Source organism: Cottoperca gobio, chromosome 10 (genome assembly GCF_900634415.1).
Source record: "Cottoperca gobio chromosome 10, fCotGob3.1, whole genome shotgun sequence".
Classification (NCBI taxonomy): domain Eukaryota; kingdom Metazoa; phylum Chordata; class Actinopteri; order Perciformes; family Bovichtidae; genus Cottoperca; species Cottoperca gobio.
This window is the reverse complement of record NC_041364.1, coordinates 7,244,583-7,257,815: the sequence shown is the minus strand read 5'-3', so window position 1 is coordinate 7,257,815 and position 13,233 is coordinate 7,244,583. Positions and strand designations below refer to the sequence as shown.

At 40.9% G+C, this 13,233-nt stretch overlaps 3 protein-coding genes across 5 annotated transcripts; 2 read left to right on the top strand and 1 right to left on the bottom strand.

The window, feature by feature from the left end:
* Positions 1-118: 118 nt before the first annotated feature.
* On the top strand, positions 119-2,178 carry timm8a (translocase of inner mitochondrial membrane 8 homolog A (yeast)). Its single transcript, XM_029441037.1, has 2 exons — positions 119-385; positions 1,522-2,178. The coding sequence occupies exons 1-2, from the start codon at positions 275-277 to the stop codon at positions 1,681-1,683; spliced, it is 273 nt and encodes a 90-aa protein (XP_029296897.1). The 5' UTR covers positions 119-274; the 3' UTR covers positions 1,684-2,178.
* Positions 2,179-2,213: 35 nt separating this feature from the next.
* Positions 2,214-10,455, bottom strand: LOC115014297 (magnesium transporter NIPA2). Of its 3 annotated transcripts, none has more exons than XM_029441035.1 (6): positions 10,438-10,455; positions 7,405-7,537; positions 6,422-6,478; positions 4,909-4,999; positions 3,626-3,786; positions 2,214-3,508 (listed from the first exon to the last, which is right to left on the bottom strand). In XM_029441035.1, exons 2-6 carry the CDS (start codon positions 7,535-7,537, stop codon positions 2,886-2,888), a joined length of 1,065 nt encoding a protein of 354 aa, XP_029296895.1. In that variant the 5' UTR covers positions 10,438-10,455; the 3' UTR covers positions 2,214-2,885. The 3 variants fall into 3 exon arrangements, with proteins under 3 accessions (XP_029296895.1, XP_029296894.1, XP_029296893.1); XM_029441034.1 differs by lacking the exon at positions 10,438-10,455 and adding an exon at positions 10,290-10,307; XM_029441033.1 differs by lacking the exon at positions 10,438-10,455 and adding an exon at positions 7,824-7,899.
* On the top strand, positions 8,606-13,125 carry mars2 (methionyl-tRNA synthetase 2, mitochondrial). Its single transcript, XM_029441032.1, has 4 exons — positions 8,606-8,733; positions 10,491-10,747; positions 11,021-11,355; positions 11,883-13,125. Exons 1-4 carry the CDS (start codon positions 8,621-8,623, stop codon positions 13,059-13,061), a joined length of 1,884 nt encoding a protein of 627 aa, XP_029296892.1. The 5' UTR covers positions 8,606-8,620; the 3' UTR covers positions 13,062-13,125.
* The last annotated feature ends 108 nt before the right edge of the window (positions 13,126-13,233 follow it).

Genomic DNA, 13,233 nt, shown 5'->3' with positions numbered 1-13,233 from the left:
CAATTGTGAAATTGACCGAGCTGTGCAACAGTTTTTAACGTAAAAATAATGCTTTTGCATAACTGTGTATTATTTGTTTAATTAACTAATATATAATTATTTAAATATGGCTGAAAAATTACGAAGACCGCCGTCAGAAGAACGCGCTCTGTGATTGGTTGAACTACTTCCTGTTTCCTGTCGTCCATACATTCCACACGTGAAGGTCAGCAACAGAGCCATAAGGCGTTTATAATTGGAAAAGTATTGTTCTTACGACCTATCTTATCTAAATATGAATAGCCAGGGAGCGGCAGCGGACCCTCAGCTCCAGCATTTCATCGAAATCGAGTCTCAGAAACAAAGATTTCAACAGCTGGTGCATCAGATGACTGAGGTTTGCTGGGTAAGATCAGCTTTAAGCTACCATGCAGCTCTTCAATCAACTTTTTACACATTGTCTGTAGCTACAGCTGATCGCTAGCTTGTCTTATATTGGCATACAAGTTGGGGATACTTGTTTTATTTACTGTAGTCATATAATAAAGTCCAACTGTATACTTTAATTCACATTTGTGACTTAGTGCACTGCATATGTCTCCTCGGGACTCGGGTCATATAGCTTTACCTTCGTAAACCTTATGTGGGGAAGAAACGCGTGATTATTACTTTTTTATTCAGCTGCAGGTTGTCTCTTCAAATGTCTTCGTGGTCGTACAGATGTCTAGTGTCTGTCCGGAACGAATTAATACATGTCAAATGAACATTTCCCCAGACATGGTCACCCCTCCGGCCTGCTGTAGCTAACGTTAGCGCCGCGGAGGAGAAGTTTGGAAATGTTGGATTTAAACGTTGGTTGCAAACATTTTATCTTACTGGATCAAAAGTACACAAGTAAAGATTCATTCATACCATTTCAGTTGACAAACAAAGAATAAAAAGCTACTTCAGACGTTATATAGAGGTAGTAGTCCTCAATCAATCAATCTATTTATCTAAATAAAAAGGGGTTGAATTAAATGAAATGTCCATATTAAGATAAAAAAGAAAAACAGTACATAAACTGTGTTTGTCACTTTCAAAATAAGTGATAAAATGTTTACTTTTCAAAACTGATTGCAAGCGTTTTGCACAATATATAATCTAGTCTTTCTAAAATGTTATACAATATGGGCAGCCATAAAGCAGACAAATGATTCATTACATTTGTAATCCACATCTATAACAGTTGAAATACGCATGTATGTTGGATATATTTTGTAAAAGATTTATATTTAAGATGTATTGTTTGTGATGCAAAATCTAAAAGGATAAAGCCATGCTTTGCGCCAGTTAATGTTTTTTAACTTGCATGTTTGTAATTGGAGTGTTTTTTTTAATGAATTACCAAGGGACTGTACTGAGTGCAGAGGTCACAGCTGTGGCCACTACTGCAAAAATAATCAGTACTTAACATTAATTGTGTCACACCACTTGTGCTAAATGTGATGTACTATTTGTGATATACCTTGTATCATTCATGATCGTTCTCTCTGTCTCCAGGACAAATGTATGGATAAACCCGGGCCAAAGATGGACTCCAGGACAGAAATGTGCTTCGTTAACTGTGTGGAGCGATTTATTGACACCAGCCAGTTCATCCTAAACAGGCTGGAACAGACTCAAAGGAGCAAGGGCTCATTCTCTGAGAGCATGTTAGAGTAAAACTGTCACTGAAAGGACTGTCGAGACACCAACACATGGCCCCGGCTCCAGGACGAGGCGGGTTCGTCTTGACACAGGCGTCTGTAATGAACTGTCCGTCCGTTCAACTGGAAAAAGGAACAACATTCAGTGTAACTTTTGATACAAGTGCCTCAGATTAACACGATGTATGGATGCAGAAGTCTAGGGATTTTACCGGGATATGAGCGTTGCAAAACGTTTAGATTGTCTAGTGACCTCCATGTTTTGTTTGTCAAGTCAGTTCTCTAGTCAAACTGTGAAACTGAGCTTGAATGAGTTTTAACTAGTGGGTTAATTGTGGGAGACTGCAGTAAGATCGATGCATCTGGGACATTCAGCTTCAGCCAGTTGTTTTGAACAGCAACAAGGACTTCACCACACACCCTGCTGTAATTTAAGAGAACTAACGATGTCTTGACCGAAGAGGCGTGAGGTTCTGGACTGTACATATGCAATAAATATAATGCCAAATAATTCTGTTTTATCTTTTGGAAAAAGTGGAGTCACAATAATGTTGTAGTTATGATTTAATCAGCATATTTAAAAACACACAAGTTCCATTACAGCTTGGCACATGTTGGGAATGAATCCACACAGGGAAAGAACATTCTTTGGTGTGGTTTGTATATAACACTGAGGTATAACAGTAACGCATCAGAGGATTACTCATACATGTTCATCATACATGTTCATCAGCTGATAGAAATGCATTAAGGGAAAATCTTTTTTCCTTTACATTGGTCTTATTAAATCATACATATGTACAATATGATAAGGTAAAAGTGCAAACCTATGAATAAGGTTAATATTTTCAGTAACGAGGCACAATCTGGTTTATGCATGTCTAATATTCAAACTTCAATTCTTTAAATTTAATATACTGTAAAAAGAAAAAAGTACATAATTATACTTCAGATCATAATTCCTTCTTTTTTTTTACTTCAGATGTGGATGTACTATTGTGTTTAACTAAAAATGTAAATTTAATATGAAATCCAGTGTGCGGACAGGAACATTATGATCACTTTAGGCAACTTTGTTCATCCAGTGCATACTGAATTGTGCAAGACAGACTTGAAGTTCAGATTTAGTAAACTAACTTGCCACGCTGTGATGTGCAGTAAATCTTAAGAATTGCCATCATCAATTTTTCTCAGTAGTGAAAAGTCTATTAGTACTCCTTAAGGAGTCCTCTGGTGCGTACTCCAGCCCCCCTTTGAACTTCCTTCTCTGGGTAGTTTTATCTCATCCTCTGCTTGCGCTTCATGGCTGGGAAGAGCCACATAAGGCTCGTGCCCCCATGGACCCTTCCTCAGGTAGAGTGGGAGGGAATCTAAGATAAATGTAATGTCTTTGAAGGCATGGAGGAAGAAGATCCCCACAATAATTATGAGGAACCCGCTTATTGTTCCCACAACTCCGTCAGTGCTCATACTCAACCATTCCTTGAAGAGAATGGCTGAGCAGGCCATGACTGAGGTGGTGAAGAAGACGTAGTAGATGGGCGTGACTAAGGAGGTGTTGAAGATGTCGAGGGCTTTGTTCAGGTAATTGATTTGAACGCTGACGCAGATTATCAAGCAGATGATTAACGACCAGAAGAGGGGTTCCTGCAGCACCGCTGTCCCAGCAAACAGCTCCTTAATGCCAATGCCAAGGCCCTTGACACAAGACACAGACAGGGAGCCAATCACAGAGCAGATCAGGATGTAGACCAGCACATTCTTCTGTCCGAACCGCGGAGCCACAGCAAAGATAAGAACAAGGCTGCTTCCAACAACGCACACAGCAAACGCAATGAAACCTAGTGGGATCATTCAAGAATGAGTTAGTGCGCTGGAAAAAAAAAATCCATCCAACCGTTATCTGGGAATCAGTTTCCACACCATGGTTAATGAGATCACACTGGGTCTGGTCCTACCTGGGTCTTTGAGCTTCTCAGCCATGGCACCGAGGGAGGCAACCTCCTCTTCCTGCGGGGCATGGATCACCATCACCGTTGAGCCCAAGACGCACAGCAAACAACCAATCTTCCCATGCACATTCAGCCTCTCATTCAGGAAGTAAGAGGACAGCATGGCACTGGAAGGAAAAATAAATGATGCAGACAAACAGAGTTAGTACAAATCTGCATTTACATATTATATAGATAAGTCTGGTGATACTCTATTGTATTTTATTTTTTAAATTGTCAACAAATCTTATGAAAAGACCACCAATTCAATAGCCTGCGTATCGCAGCACGTCTGTCACAGTGAAGAGGTAAATCTTTTAAAACTAGTCACACATATATGCTTTCATTTTAAAGGCTTTGAAAAGGGCAACATTATTTCTTAGCGCTTGGCACTGTAGTATTTAGCAAACATTGCTCAAGCAGGAGTAAATATTGTATCCGTTGGACTATTTTCAATCACCGATTTGGTGCTCCAGTGCAGTGGTTCCCAACTGGGGGGGTCCCAAGCTAAACCTAAGAGGTCACAAGGTAATTAAAAAGGAATAAGAAAGGAAAAAGGTTTAAACTAGATTTATTTTATTGACTGTTCTATACTTGTTGCTTTTCTCTAATGAAATATTGGATACTTTCCCCTCTTTAAGACCCCGTCTAGTGAAGTAGTCTTTGGTTTGAACTGCTCACAATTCGTGCCCATGCTAAGGTAATAACCTGTGATGAGAGCCCCTCCCCAAAGCTCTCACAAGATCATTTAAACCTGCAAAGGGGGTCGCAAGCCAAAAAGAATGGGAACCACTGCACTTGTGAGTATTTGCATCACCGGGATCTAGTAATGCACGATATCGGATATCCAATATCTCTCCTAGTCTCTCCTGAAGAGGAATTAACATATTATTATGCCCACCGTTATCGTGATGGCCCCCACTGGCAGATGCAGTTATTTAAATACAATGCTTGTCAAGATTGTACACATCCACACCGCAGACATATTTGTTTTTGCACTTGCTTCGCCATCGGTTTGCGTCACATGTGCATAAGCGCCATCTTATCGGCCTGTCATATTGGAGGATGTGTTCACTCCTGGCCGATGCTAATATTTAATTTTAAAGCCTTTCTCTACCAATACCGATGACGTGCCGATATCGTCGTGCATCCTTAAGTTTTGAGAAGGCTAGATGTGTATCACATTAAAATGTCTGATAAGTCTTGATAATGAAAACCTGCAAAATAAAACTCAAGAAAAAGTCAATTACCTTACAAGTACACTCAATGCTCCAAGAGGAGTCACCAGTGTGGCCGGCGCAAATACATATGCAGCGAAGTTGGCGGCCTCTCCAGTTCCCACTAGAATAAAACTTGACCATCAGTGTGCACAAATTCATAGCTGGTGGAGCTGGTTAGAGGTTGAAAAAGTATTCTCTTCCAACCCACAAGTGCAAATGTACCCTTTGGAGGAATTTGTACTTCAAAGATATGTTGTGGGTGCTGCATCAACTGCAACTTCACCAGCAAAAATACCAAACCCACAACAGCCTCATTTCCACTTTGAAAAACAAAGACCACAATGTTTCTGGGCATGGCTGGTGTCACCAAGCAAAACAAGTAGCTTACTATGTCACCCATTTTGCAGAACGAAAGGCCCTGTCACATATATCCATATGGCAGAAACGTATGCTGGCGTATATGAAGATTTGTCAGAGTCCAAGTACGTCCAACTTTTCATCGGATCGGAAAAGTGAACATATACAGATACGCATGTCTAACCTATTGATAGAGCATCACTTCCTAATACAAAAATGTATCAGACGAATGCCCAACGAATGCATAACGTATACAAACATATGGCGTATACAAAATATCGGCAACACGCCATACACAAGTAGTATTCGTTAAGAGCATGCGGTGTTACGCTGGGGTGCGTTGTTGAACGCTGATGTTTTGAGCATGTTCAAAATTACCGGACGTACCCGACGTGTGCTTCATAAGATATGCAGACGTTACGTGACGTTAGACATACGTGAATACTTACCTACGTAAATATAGTACGTGAATACCTACGTGACTACGTTAGAGGTACGTTAGATATAGGCTACGTCGGCTGACGGTGAATTCCGACAGCCAACTTATTGATAACGAGTGGATAACCTATTCCTACCCTATGTTAAGATGATGCCTGACGACGGAGTAACTTATGAAACGTGTTTCTACAGTACAGCTAGCGTTTTGGGAGCTTATTGGGGTTTGAATATAGTATATAGGGTCCCTGTGAGTAGCTCATCCTCACTTCTTCACAGCACGTCTTGATGAATACATCAGCCCAGCATCAGAGAGCATGGAGGATGCTGAGAGGCTGCGACAAGAGTACATTCTGTTCTCCAGCATCAGCATGACGTGAACCAAATGGCACTTTTCCAGCTCCGTTGGCCAGACGCTCTGATACGTTTTGTATAAGTAAGTGATTCGCTATCAATATGTTGGACATACGTATATTAATTTGTTATGTATACGTCAGCTACAACACCGCTGTGGAAAAGTTGGACGTATTTTGAGCTACTTTTCATATACGGCGGCATGTTTCTGCCATACTGAACTGTGTGACCTGGGTCGTATGAATGGGGTGTTCGGCGTATCGTCTGCTCCTTCGAACGATCACAACTTACCCTTAATTTATATCAACGTATTGCCGATATTTCGTATACACCAGCATACGTTTCTGCCATACGGATATGTGTAACAGGGCCTTAAGGCCGTAAACCATTCACTTACTTGAAATGAGTCCTGCCCACCAGAGCCATTCCTTCAGGTAAGCATACCCCCCTTGACCTGTGAGGTACACAATATAATGAGATGCCGTAGTAACAGTTAAAGGTTCCTCATTTAAAATAATTCCTCATTGGTTTAAAGTTGGAAGATCATTAGCGTCTTTCAACAAGAACACACTTCTTACCAAAACTTCCTTAATCCTAAGAAAAGTCCTGTATAGGTATTGTCCTTAAATGTTATGTTTACACACGATACTTCTCCTGCTGTATTATTTGAGTATTTGTAAGTGTCCATCAAGACACACCTTCCTTCCCAGTGATAGCTATGATATGCCCCTTATTTTACAGTGGTGGATTGTAACTAACGTTAAGTACATTAACTCAAGTACAGTGATCAAATACTTTTACTTCACTTGAGCATTTCAGAGGGAAATATTGTACCACCCCCCCCCCCCCACTACATTTATCTGAAAGCTGCAGTATTATTACTGATAATAAGCAGATAAACATTTTACATGCAAACATATGACCATTTTACAAAATAGGATGCATCGTTGTAGATTAACTATCCGATATGATATGAACTATTTTTGATAATACATTAATACATGAGTAAATAAATAATAAATTATAATAATAAATTTGTACGCAAAAAGGTTAAACATTATCTAGAAATAAATACAAATTAATACATTAATTAATTAATTAATTAATTAATACATACTGAAAATAACAAAAACAAACCTAAATAAATATCACTTCTGATATTAGATTAGTTTCATAACCAATTACACAAGAGCATAATTGACAGTTATATAGTTTTTTCGTTATACTTGTTATATTTCTCCTATGATCGAGCTCTTTGACTATTGATCATGACACTTCCGCCCTGCATACAAATGAGTCAACTAACGCCATCTCCCCTACAAACACTGATCTTTTAAACTTGATAAAGTTAGTTTTTATTTTTGATAAAGCTTACAGTACCTGCTCGCATTGAACCCTTGCTGGCCAATCGCAGCAGGCCTTTTTTCTTCAGGATGAAACTTGCACCGATAAAAACACTGGAGCTCATAGCCAGAGAGAGACCGATGTAGAAGTCCAAACGGTTCCCTTCCATCTGAAATAACGGACAAAACAACAACAACGTCTCACGCAGAGGCTGTGTGTGATCGCGTGCTGGGCTGAATAACTGGACCTCTCTGAGAAACGAAGCTTTCGGGAAGTTTTCATTAAGTCAAACAACAGCAGACACCCGATGTGTAACATCACATGATGGGCTGACTCTCTCAACGATGTTGAAACTAGCTTTTAAGACGGTTTAGACAAGCCATGACAAAACTAGCGACTTCTAACTTAGTTTCGTTTTAGTTACGTTACAATATTAACAACCGCTGAAAACTTACAGTTTGTCAAATGTTTTATCTCCGTTGTCACGTCAACCCCATTCGTCGTGTTTGACTGACATCAGGAAGTGGAGCAGCTGATTGGCTGGCAGTCACCTGACTCCATAAAAACTGCCACCCGGATGGGCGTGGTTTTTGGAGCACGTAGTACGTAGCAGTTGACGCTTCGACTAGCTCCACGCTGAGTGCACGTTCATAAGGTTTTTTCCTTCTCACGATAGCGGGTTACGTTAGTTTTATACAAATAATGTAGGTTGTAGAGTATATTCGGTCTGTGAGAGAATATAAATGATGAATACAAATTTAATTTTTTTAATTTGCACTTTTGGCTGGACAGTTTGAATTGTATATATACACTGGTTTGAGGAGGGGGTGCAAATCTAGGCAGGTACTAATTTAGTATTGCCGAATAATCCATCCACCTATCCAACTTCTGAAAACTACAAGATACAAGAGAAATGTGACAGCCTGTCATTATAAAATTCAATGAACCTATGCAAAGTATATATAGGAGTTATGATGTTAGGCAATATATTCCTCCACCACTGAGATTCTTCAAGTGCCAAAAAAATATGGCTATATAGCAGCAAACTGCAAAGGCAAGCAAAGATGTGGTAGATGTGCAGGCACGCATATATGAGTATAGGAAATGCAAAGAAGGAACTAAACTAAAGTGTTTCAACAGTGGAGGAGAACATAGTTCAGCCTATCGAGGGTGTGAAGTCAGCAAGAAAGCAGCAGAGTTGCAGCGAGTTAATGTCTCCCATGGGATTTCATACTCTGAAGCTGTGAAGAAAATGTCCAAGCAGACAGATGCCTCTATATCAGTGGGAACAGAGAGCAACAGCAGACCCTGTGGCGGATGTGACAAGGTTGCGGTAAAGAACAGATATGCTGATTGTGGGCAAGAGTGAGTTTGTGTCGTTCATGGTATATGTGATAAATGTTTTATCATGAACAAGAAGACGGGAAAAGATTAAAGTAAAATTAGCTGAAAAATACCTTGAAATCCAAGGACTAAGCAGTTCACTTAAATGTTAAGTGAAGACACATCTAACTCTCAGGAATGGGGTGGTGGCTCTTCATGATATTAATTATTCTACAGTGGAACGCAAGAAGCCTTACTGCCAATGGACAAGAATTCAAAAAGTTTGTTACAAATTTATCAGAATGAGGCGAGGGACTGATGGATTCAATCAAATAAACAAATGGTGATTACCGTGTTCTTTGATGTTGAAAAAGCTTACGGCATATTATGGAAAGAGGGACTCCTTATTAAACCTAAAAAGTGTAAATGATCAAATGTAAAACTGGTTGTCAGATTTCCTGTGTGGGAGGACAATAGAGGTTAAAGTACAGAATATTCCAAGTGGAAATTCACTGTGTGGCAGTGTGTTCAGTCCACTGTTATCTAACATAATGATTAATGATATGTTTGAGCAAAACGTAGGAAAATCACTTTACACTTTTGACGAGGCTCTTTGGGTCAGGGGTCGAAATTTAGAGTATTTAAAAGGCAAAATGCAGTAGATAAAGTAGAAGAATGGGCAATCAAATGAGGTTTTAAAATGTCATATGCTTTGCTAAACGCCATAAAGTAGTACCCATTAAATGATATAATATTATAATTATACCTCCGTGGAGATTTCATATGCCATCAATAGACACAAGTCTGCAGCTTAAACTGAAAACAAACCTAAACTGGAACAATAGCACAAAACTATATTGACCAACACCAAAATAAAATGTTCATTTTCACAGATGGTTCAAAAGAACCAGCGACTGGGCGTACAGGTGTGGCATTCTTCCTCCCTCATTGTGAAGTAGCAGTAAAAAGGAGACCACCTTTCAGTGTACACAGCTGAATTACTCGAGATATGGCTAGCATTGCAATGGGTTGAAGAAAATAACCAACCCAGTGTCCTAATAGCTTGGCAGTGCTTTCAAGCATTAAGTCTGGGATATTCTGTATAAAATTATGCATTTTCTACTTAGAGTACATCATAGGGGATTTGAAATCTCCTTCCTTTGGGTTCCTGCTCATGTTGGCGTGGAAGAAAATGAGAAGGTAGACAATGTAAAGACATCGTTACAGCATTCAGAAACATGTAGGTGTAGGTGGAAGATGGAGCAGGAGCCTGAGGGAAGAGATGGTCATTAACCCGTCTGGACACACAGGACTACATCAAACACTCACAGAATAGGCAAGCACCCCCACTGGGCTAGGCACACACTGTAATACACTGGAAACTGTTTAGACATGTACTAATAGACTGCAACAGGTAAAGATTACAGGGAATCATTTGTTATTTTCTGCTCCACACTCCAGTCCAGTAGGTGGAGGTAATGCACCAAATCGTTGGTTGCCAACCATCAATAAACTTTAAAGAAAGAAGGCTAACCTTGACAGGCGAGCAAAACTCACGTGCGGTTGGTTTAAGCAAAAATGTAATCGATAACATTTACCAGGACTACTCAAGATCTTCCAATTCTTCTCCTGACAGTGGTTACGTTTCTCCACTGAACTGTGTTTGTGCGTAAACTCAATATTTCAGCTAGCTAAATGAACAGCTAGCACTAATGATTACTGCACTACTTGTTTGGTTGTCCTCACGTCGGCACCGCCTGCTTTCCAATGATGAGGACCTCTTTTCTGTTTGTCACCAGAAGCTGTAAGGCTTTTCACAGACTGCCGCAAAGCCCATTTCTCTCTCCAAGTTCAGCTCTATACAGACACCAGAGGAGCGCTGCGTCGAGATGCACGAGCACCCTTTCCTGCAAAGACGACAGGAGTTACTACATAACCACTCCCATCTTCTATGTCAATGCTTCTCCTCATTTAGGACACTTGTATTCAGCTGTGATAGCTGACTGCTTACACAGGTATAAGCTGCTCCAGGGCTTCAACTCAAAGTTTGGAACAGGTAAATCCTCCATTGACATGTGTATGTAAATGTCATGTCCTCAAACAAGTATAAATCTACATTATATTAATCTTAAAACTAATGTTAGAGATATGTGCACAGAAAATATGGTATGTTTGTAATGACATTTCTGATATAATTGAAGATACTAATTGGTACATTTAGGATTGACAGAAAATCTTTGGAACAAAAAAGGAAATTTAAAGAAGCCATCTTCAAATCTCAAATCTTTATCGAGTAAATAATAATGCACCCAATCATCTTGCATTTTAGGCACAGACGAACATGGCTTGAAAATCCAACAAGCTGCTGAAGCTGCAGGAAAAGATCCCCTGAACTTCTGCACCGATGTGTCTGAGAGATTCAAACATCTCTTCAACAGCTGCAACATATCGTATACAGACTACATAAGAACTACTGAGCAGAGACACCATCAGGCTGTGAAGCATTTCTGGTCCGTGCTCTGGAACAAAGGGCTCATCTACAAGGGGAGTTATGAAGGCTGGTACTCAACCCAAGATGAAAGCTTCCTCACGTCGTTGCAGGTGGGCGATGCTCTGGACTCATCAGGGAAGGAGATCAAGGTATCGCTGGAGAGTGGCCACAAGGTAATTCGAGCAAAATTGGGATGACAGCACAAGTGTGATTTTAGTGGAGATGAATGAGTGTAAACTTCAGGACGAGCATTGCACTGATTTTACACATTACACTGTTGTCAGGTTTATATATTGGCTTGAGCTTTACGACTACAAATGTATAACAGAATGGGGGCATTGGGTTGGAAAGACGTGGGCTGTTATCAAGCAGGGAGGCTCTAACAAAAAGGTGCCATAAGTTGCATTATGGCAAATGTAGAATCTGTGTGCAGCTCTGGCTCAGGAGTTCCTCCACTAATTGAAAGGTCAGTAGTTTGATCCCTAGGCTCTGCAGTCTACATGTCGAAATGTCTTTGGGAAACTCGAATTGCAAAGGGAGTGCAAAGCACTACAGTATATACATACAGTCCATACAGAATAATTATATTTCCCAAAATGTGGAGCTATTCCTTTTTTTTAAAGCAGAAATCAAATCACACCTCCACAGCTTGTGAAGTTTCTGTCAACATGACTTTAATTAATTTTATACTCATTTGCAGGTGGAGTGGATGAAAGAGGAGAACTACATGTTCCGTCTCTCTGCGTTTCGGTCTCAGCTCCTCGACTGGCTCAGAGGAAATCCCAGGGCCATACAGCCTGAGCTTTTCTCCCAGATTGTCCAACAGGTTCTGCAGGAGGACCTTGCTGACCTCTCAGTCTCCCGCCAGAGAAGTCGCCTTCAGTGGGGCATTCCTGTCCCGGGTGATGCTGAACAAACCATCTATGTGTGGCTGGATGCTCTAGTGAACTACCTCACAGTAGCTGGCTATCCAGATAAACACGACCAATGGTGGAACGTGGCCCACCACATTGTCGGAAAGGACATCTTAAAATTTCATGCCATCTACTGGCCAGCTTTCCTTCTCGGGGCTGGACTGCCGCTGCCACAGACGATATATGTGCACTCACACTGGACATCAGGAGGAAAGAAGATGTCTAAAAGTGTGGGTAATGTGGTGGATCCTGTTGAATGCTCACAGAAGTTCACAATTGATGGTATAAGGTACTTTCTTCTGCGTCAGTGTATCCCAGAGTCAGACTCTGATTACACAGACGACAAAGTTAGGAAGCTGCTCAACGCAGAGCTCGCTGACACTCTGGGTGGTCTTCTGAACCGCTGCACAGCTCCAGCTCTTAACCCAGCTCAGGTCTACCCCGCCTTCTGCCCACAGTCCTTCCCATATGAACAGGGAGGCAGGGCTGTGGTGGAAGACTATCACATGTTGGATTCTGTGAAAAACCTCCCTGCTGTGGTGGAGCAGCACTATGAGAGCATGCATGTATACAAAGCTCTGGAGGCCATCATCGCCTGTGTGAGGAAGACCAATGGGTTTGTTCAACGCCATGCTCCTTGGAAGCTAGATAGGAGGGACAGTGAAGACCAGCGTTGGCTCGACACGATCCTCCATGTCTCCTTTGAATGTCTGAGGATTTATGGCACACTTCTCCAGCCAATAGTGCCAGGGATTTCTAACATCCTGCTGTCCAGACTCGGGGTGCAACCAGGCGAGAGGAGCTTGGCAGATGTGAACTTCCTGCCGAGGCATCAGGGAATGGACTGTCCCTTTGAAGGGAGAGCGCTAGGATCTGACTCTGGAGTGCTTTTTACTCGCTTGGAAAATCCAAATTTAGATAAACAAAGCCCTAAGAAAACAAAAAAGGCTGACAAATTGAAATGAGGAATGGTTTTGTTTCTTGTAAGGATTCAATCAATAAAGAAATAAAACGACTGTTTTCACCTAATGACCAACTGCCTCATTGACATCTTCACGCTTACTTTTAACAATCTTATTAGTGAGACTTGTCAATACTGTTAATGGCTTTTTTCTAGTATTTCAGTAAGCCAGCATG

Excerpts from the sequence above, each read along its gene's own strand:
- timm8a (XM_029441037.1), top strand. The coding sequence starts at position 275 with ATGAATAGCCAGGGAGCGGCAGCGGACCCTCAGCTCCAGCATTTCATC. Across the intron at positions 386-1,521 it reads AGATGACTGAGGTTTGCTGG|GACAAATGTATGGATAAACC; the intron begins GTAAGATCAGCT and ends CTCTGTCTCCAG.
- LOC115014297 (XM_029441035.1), bottom strand. The coding sequence starts at position 7,537 with ATGGAAGGGAACCGTTTGGACTTCTACATCGGTCTCTCTCTGGCTATG. Across the intron at positions 6,479-7,404 it reads CAAGGGTTCAATGCGAGCAG|GTCAAGGGGGGTATGCTTAC; the intron begins GTACTGTAAGCT and ends TGTACCTCACAG. Across the intron at positions 3,509-3,625 it reads TGAGAAGCTCAAAGACCCAG|GTTTCATTGCGTTTGCTGTG; the intron begins GTAGGACCAGAC and ends TGATCCCACTAG.
- mars2 (XM_029441032.1), top strand. The coding sequence starts at position 8,621 with ATGTCCAAGCAGACAGATGCCTCTATATCAGTGGGAACAGAGAGCAAC. Across the intron at positions 8,734-10,490 it reads TATGCTGATTGTGGGCAAGA|AAGCTGTAAGGCTTTTCACA; the intron begins GTGAGTTTGTGT and ends GTTTGTCACCAG. Across the intron at positions 11,356-11,882 it reads CGCTGGAGAGTGGCCACAAG|GTGGAGTGGATGAAAGAGGA; the intron begins GTAATTCGAGCA and ends ACTCATTTGCAG.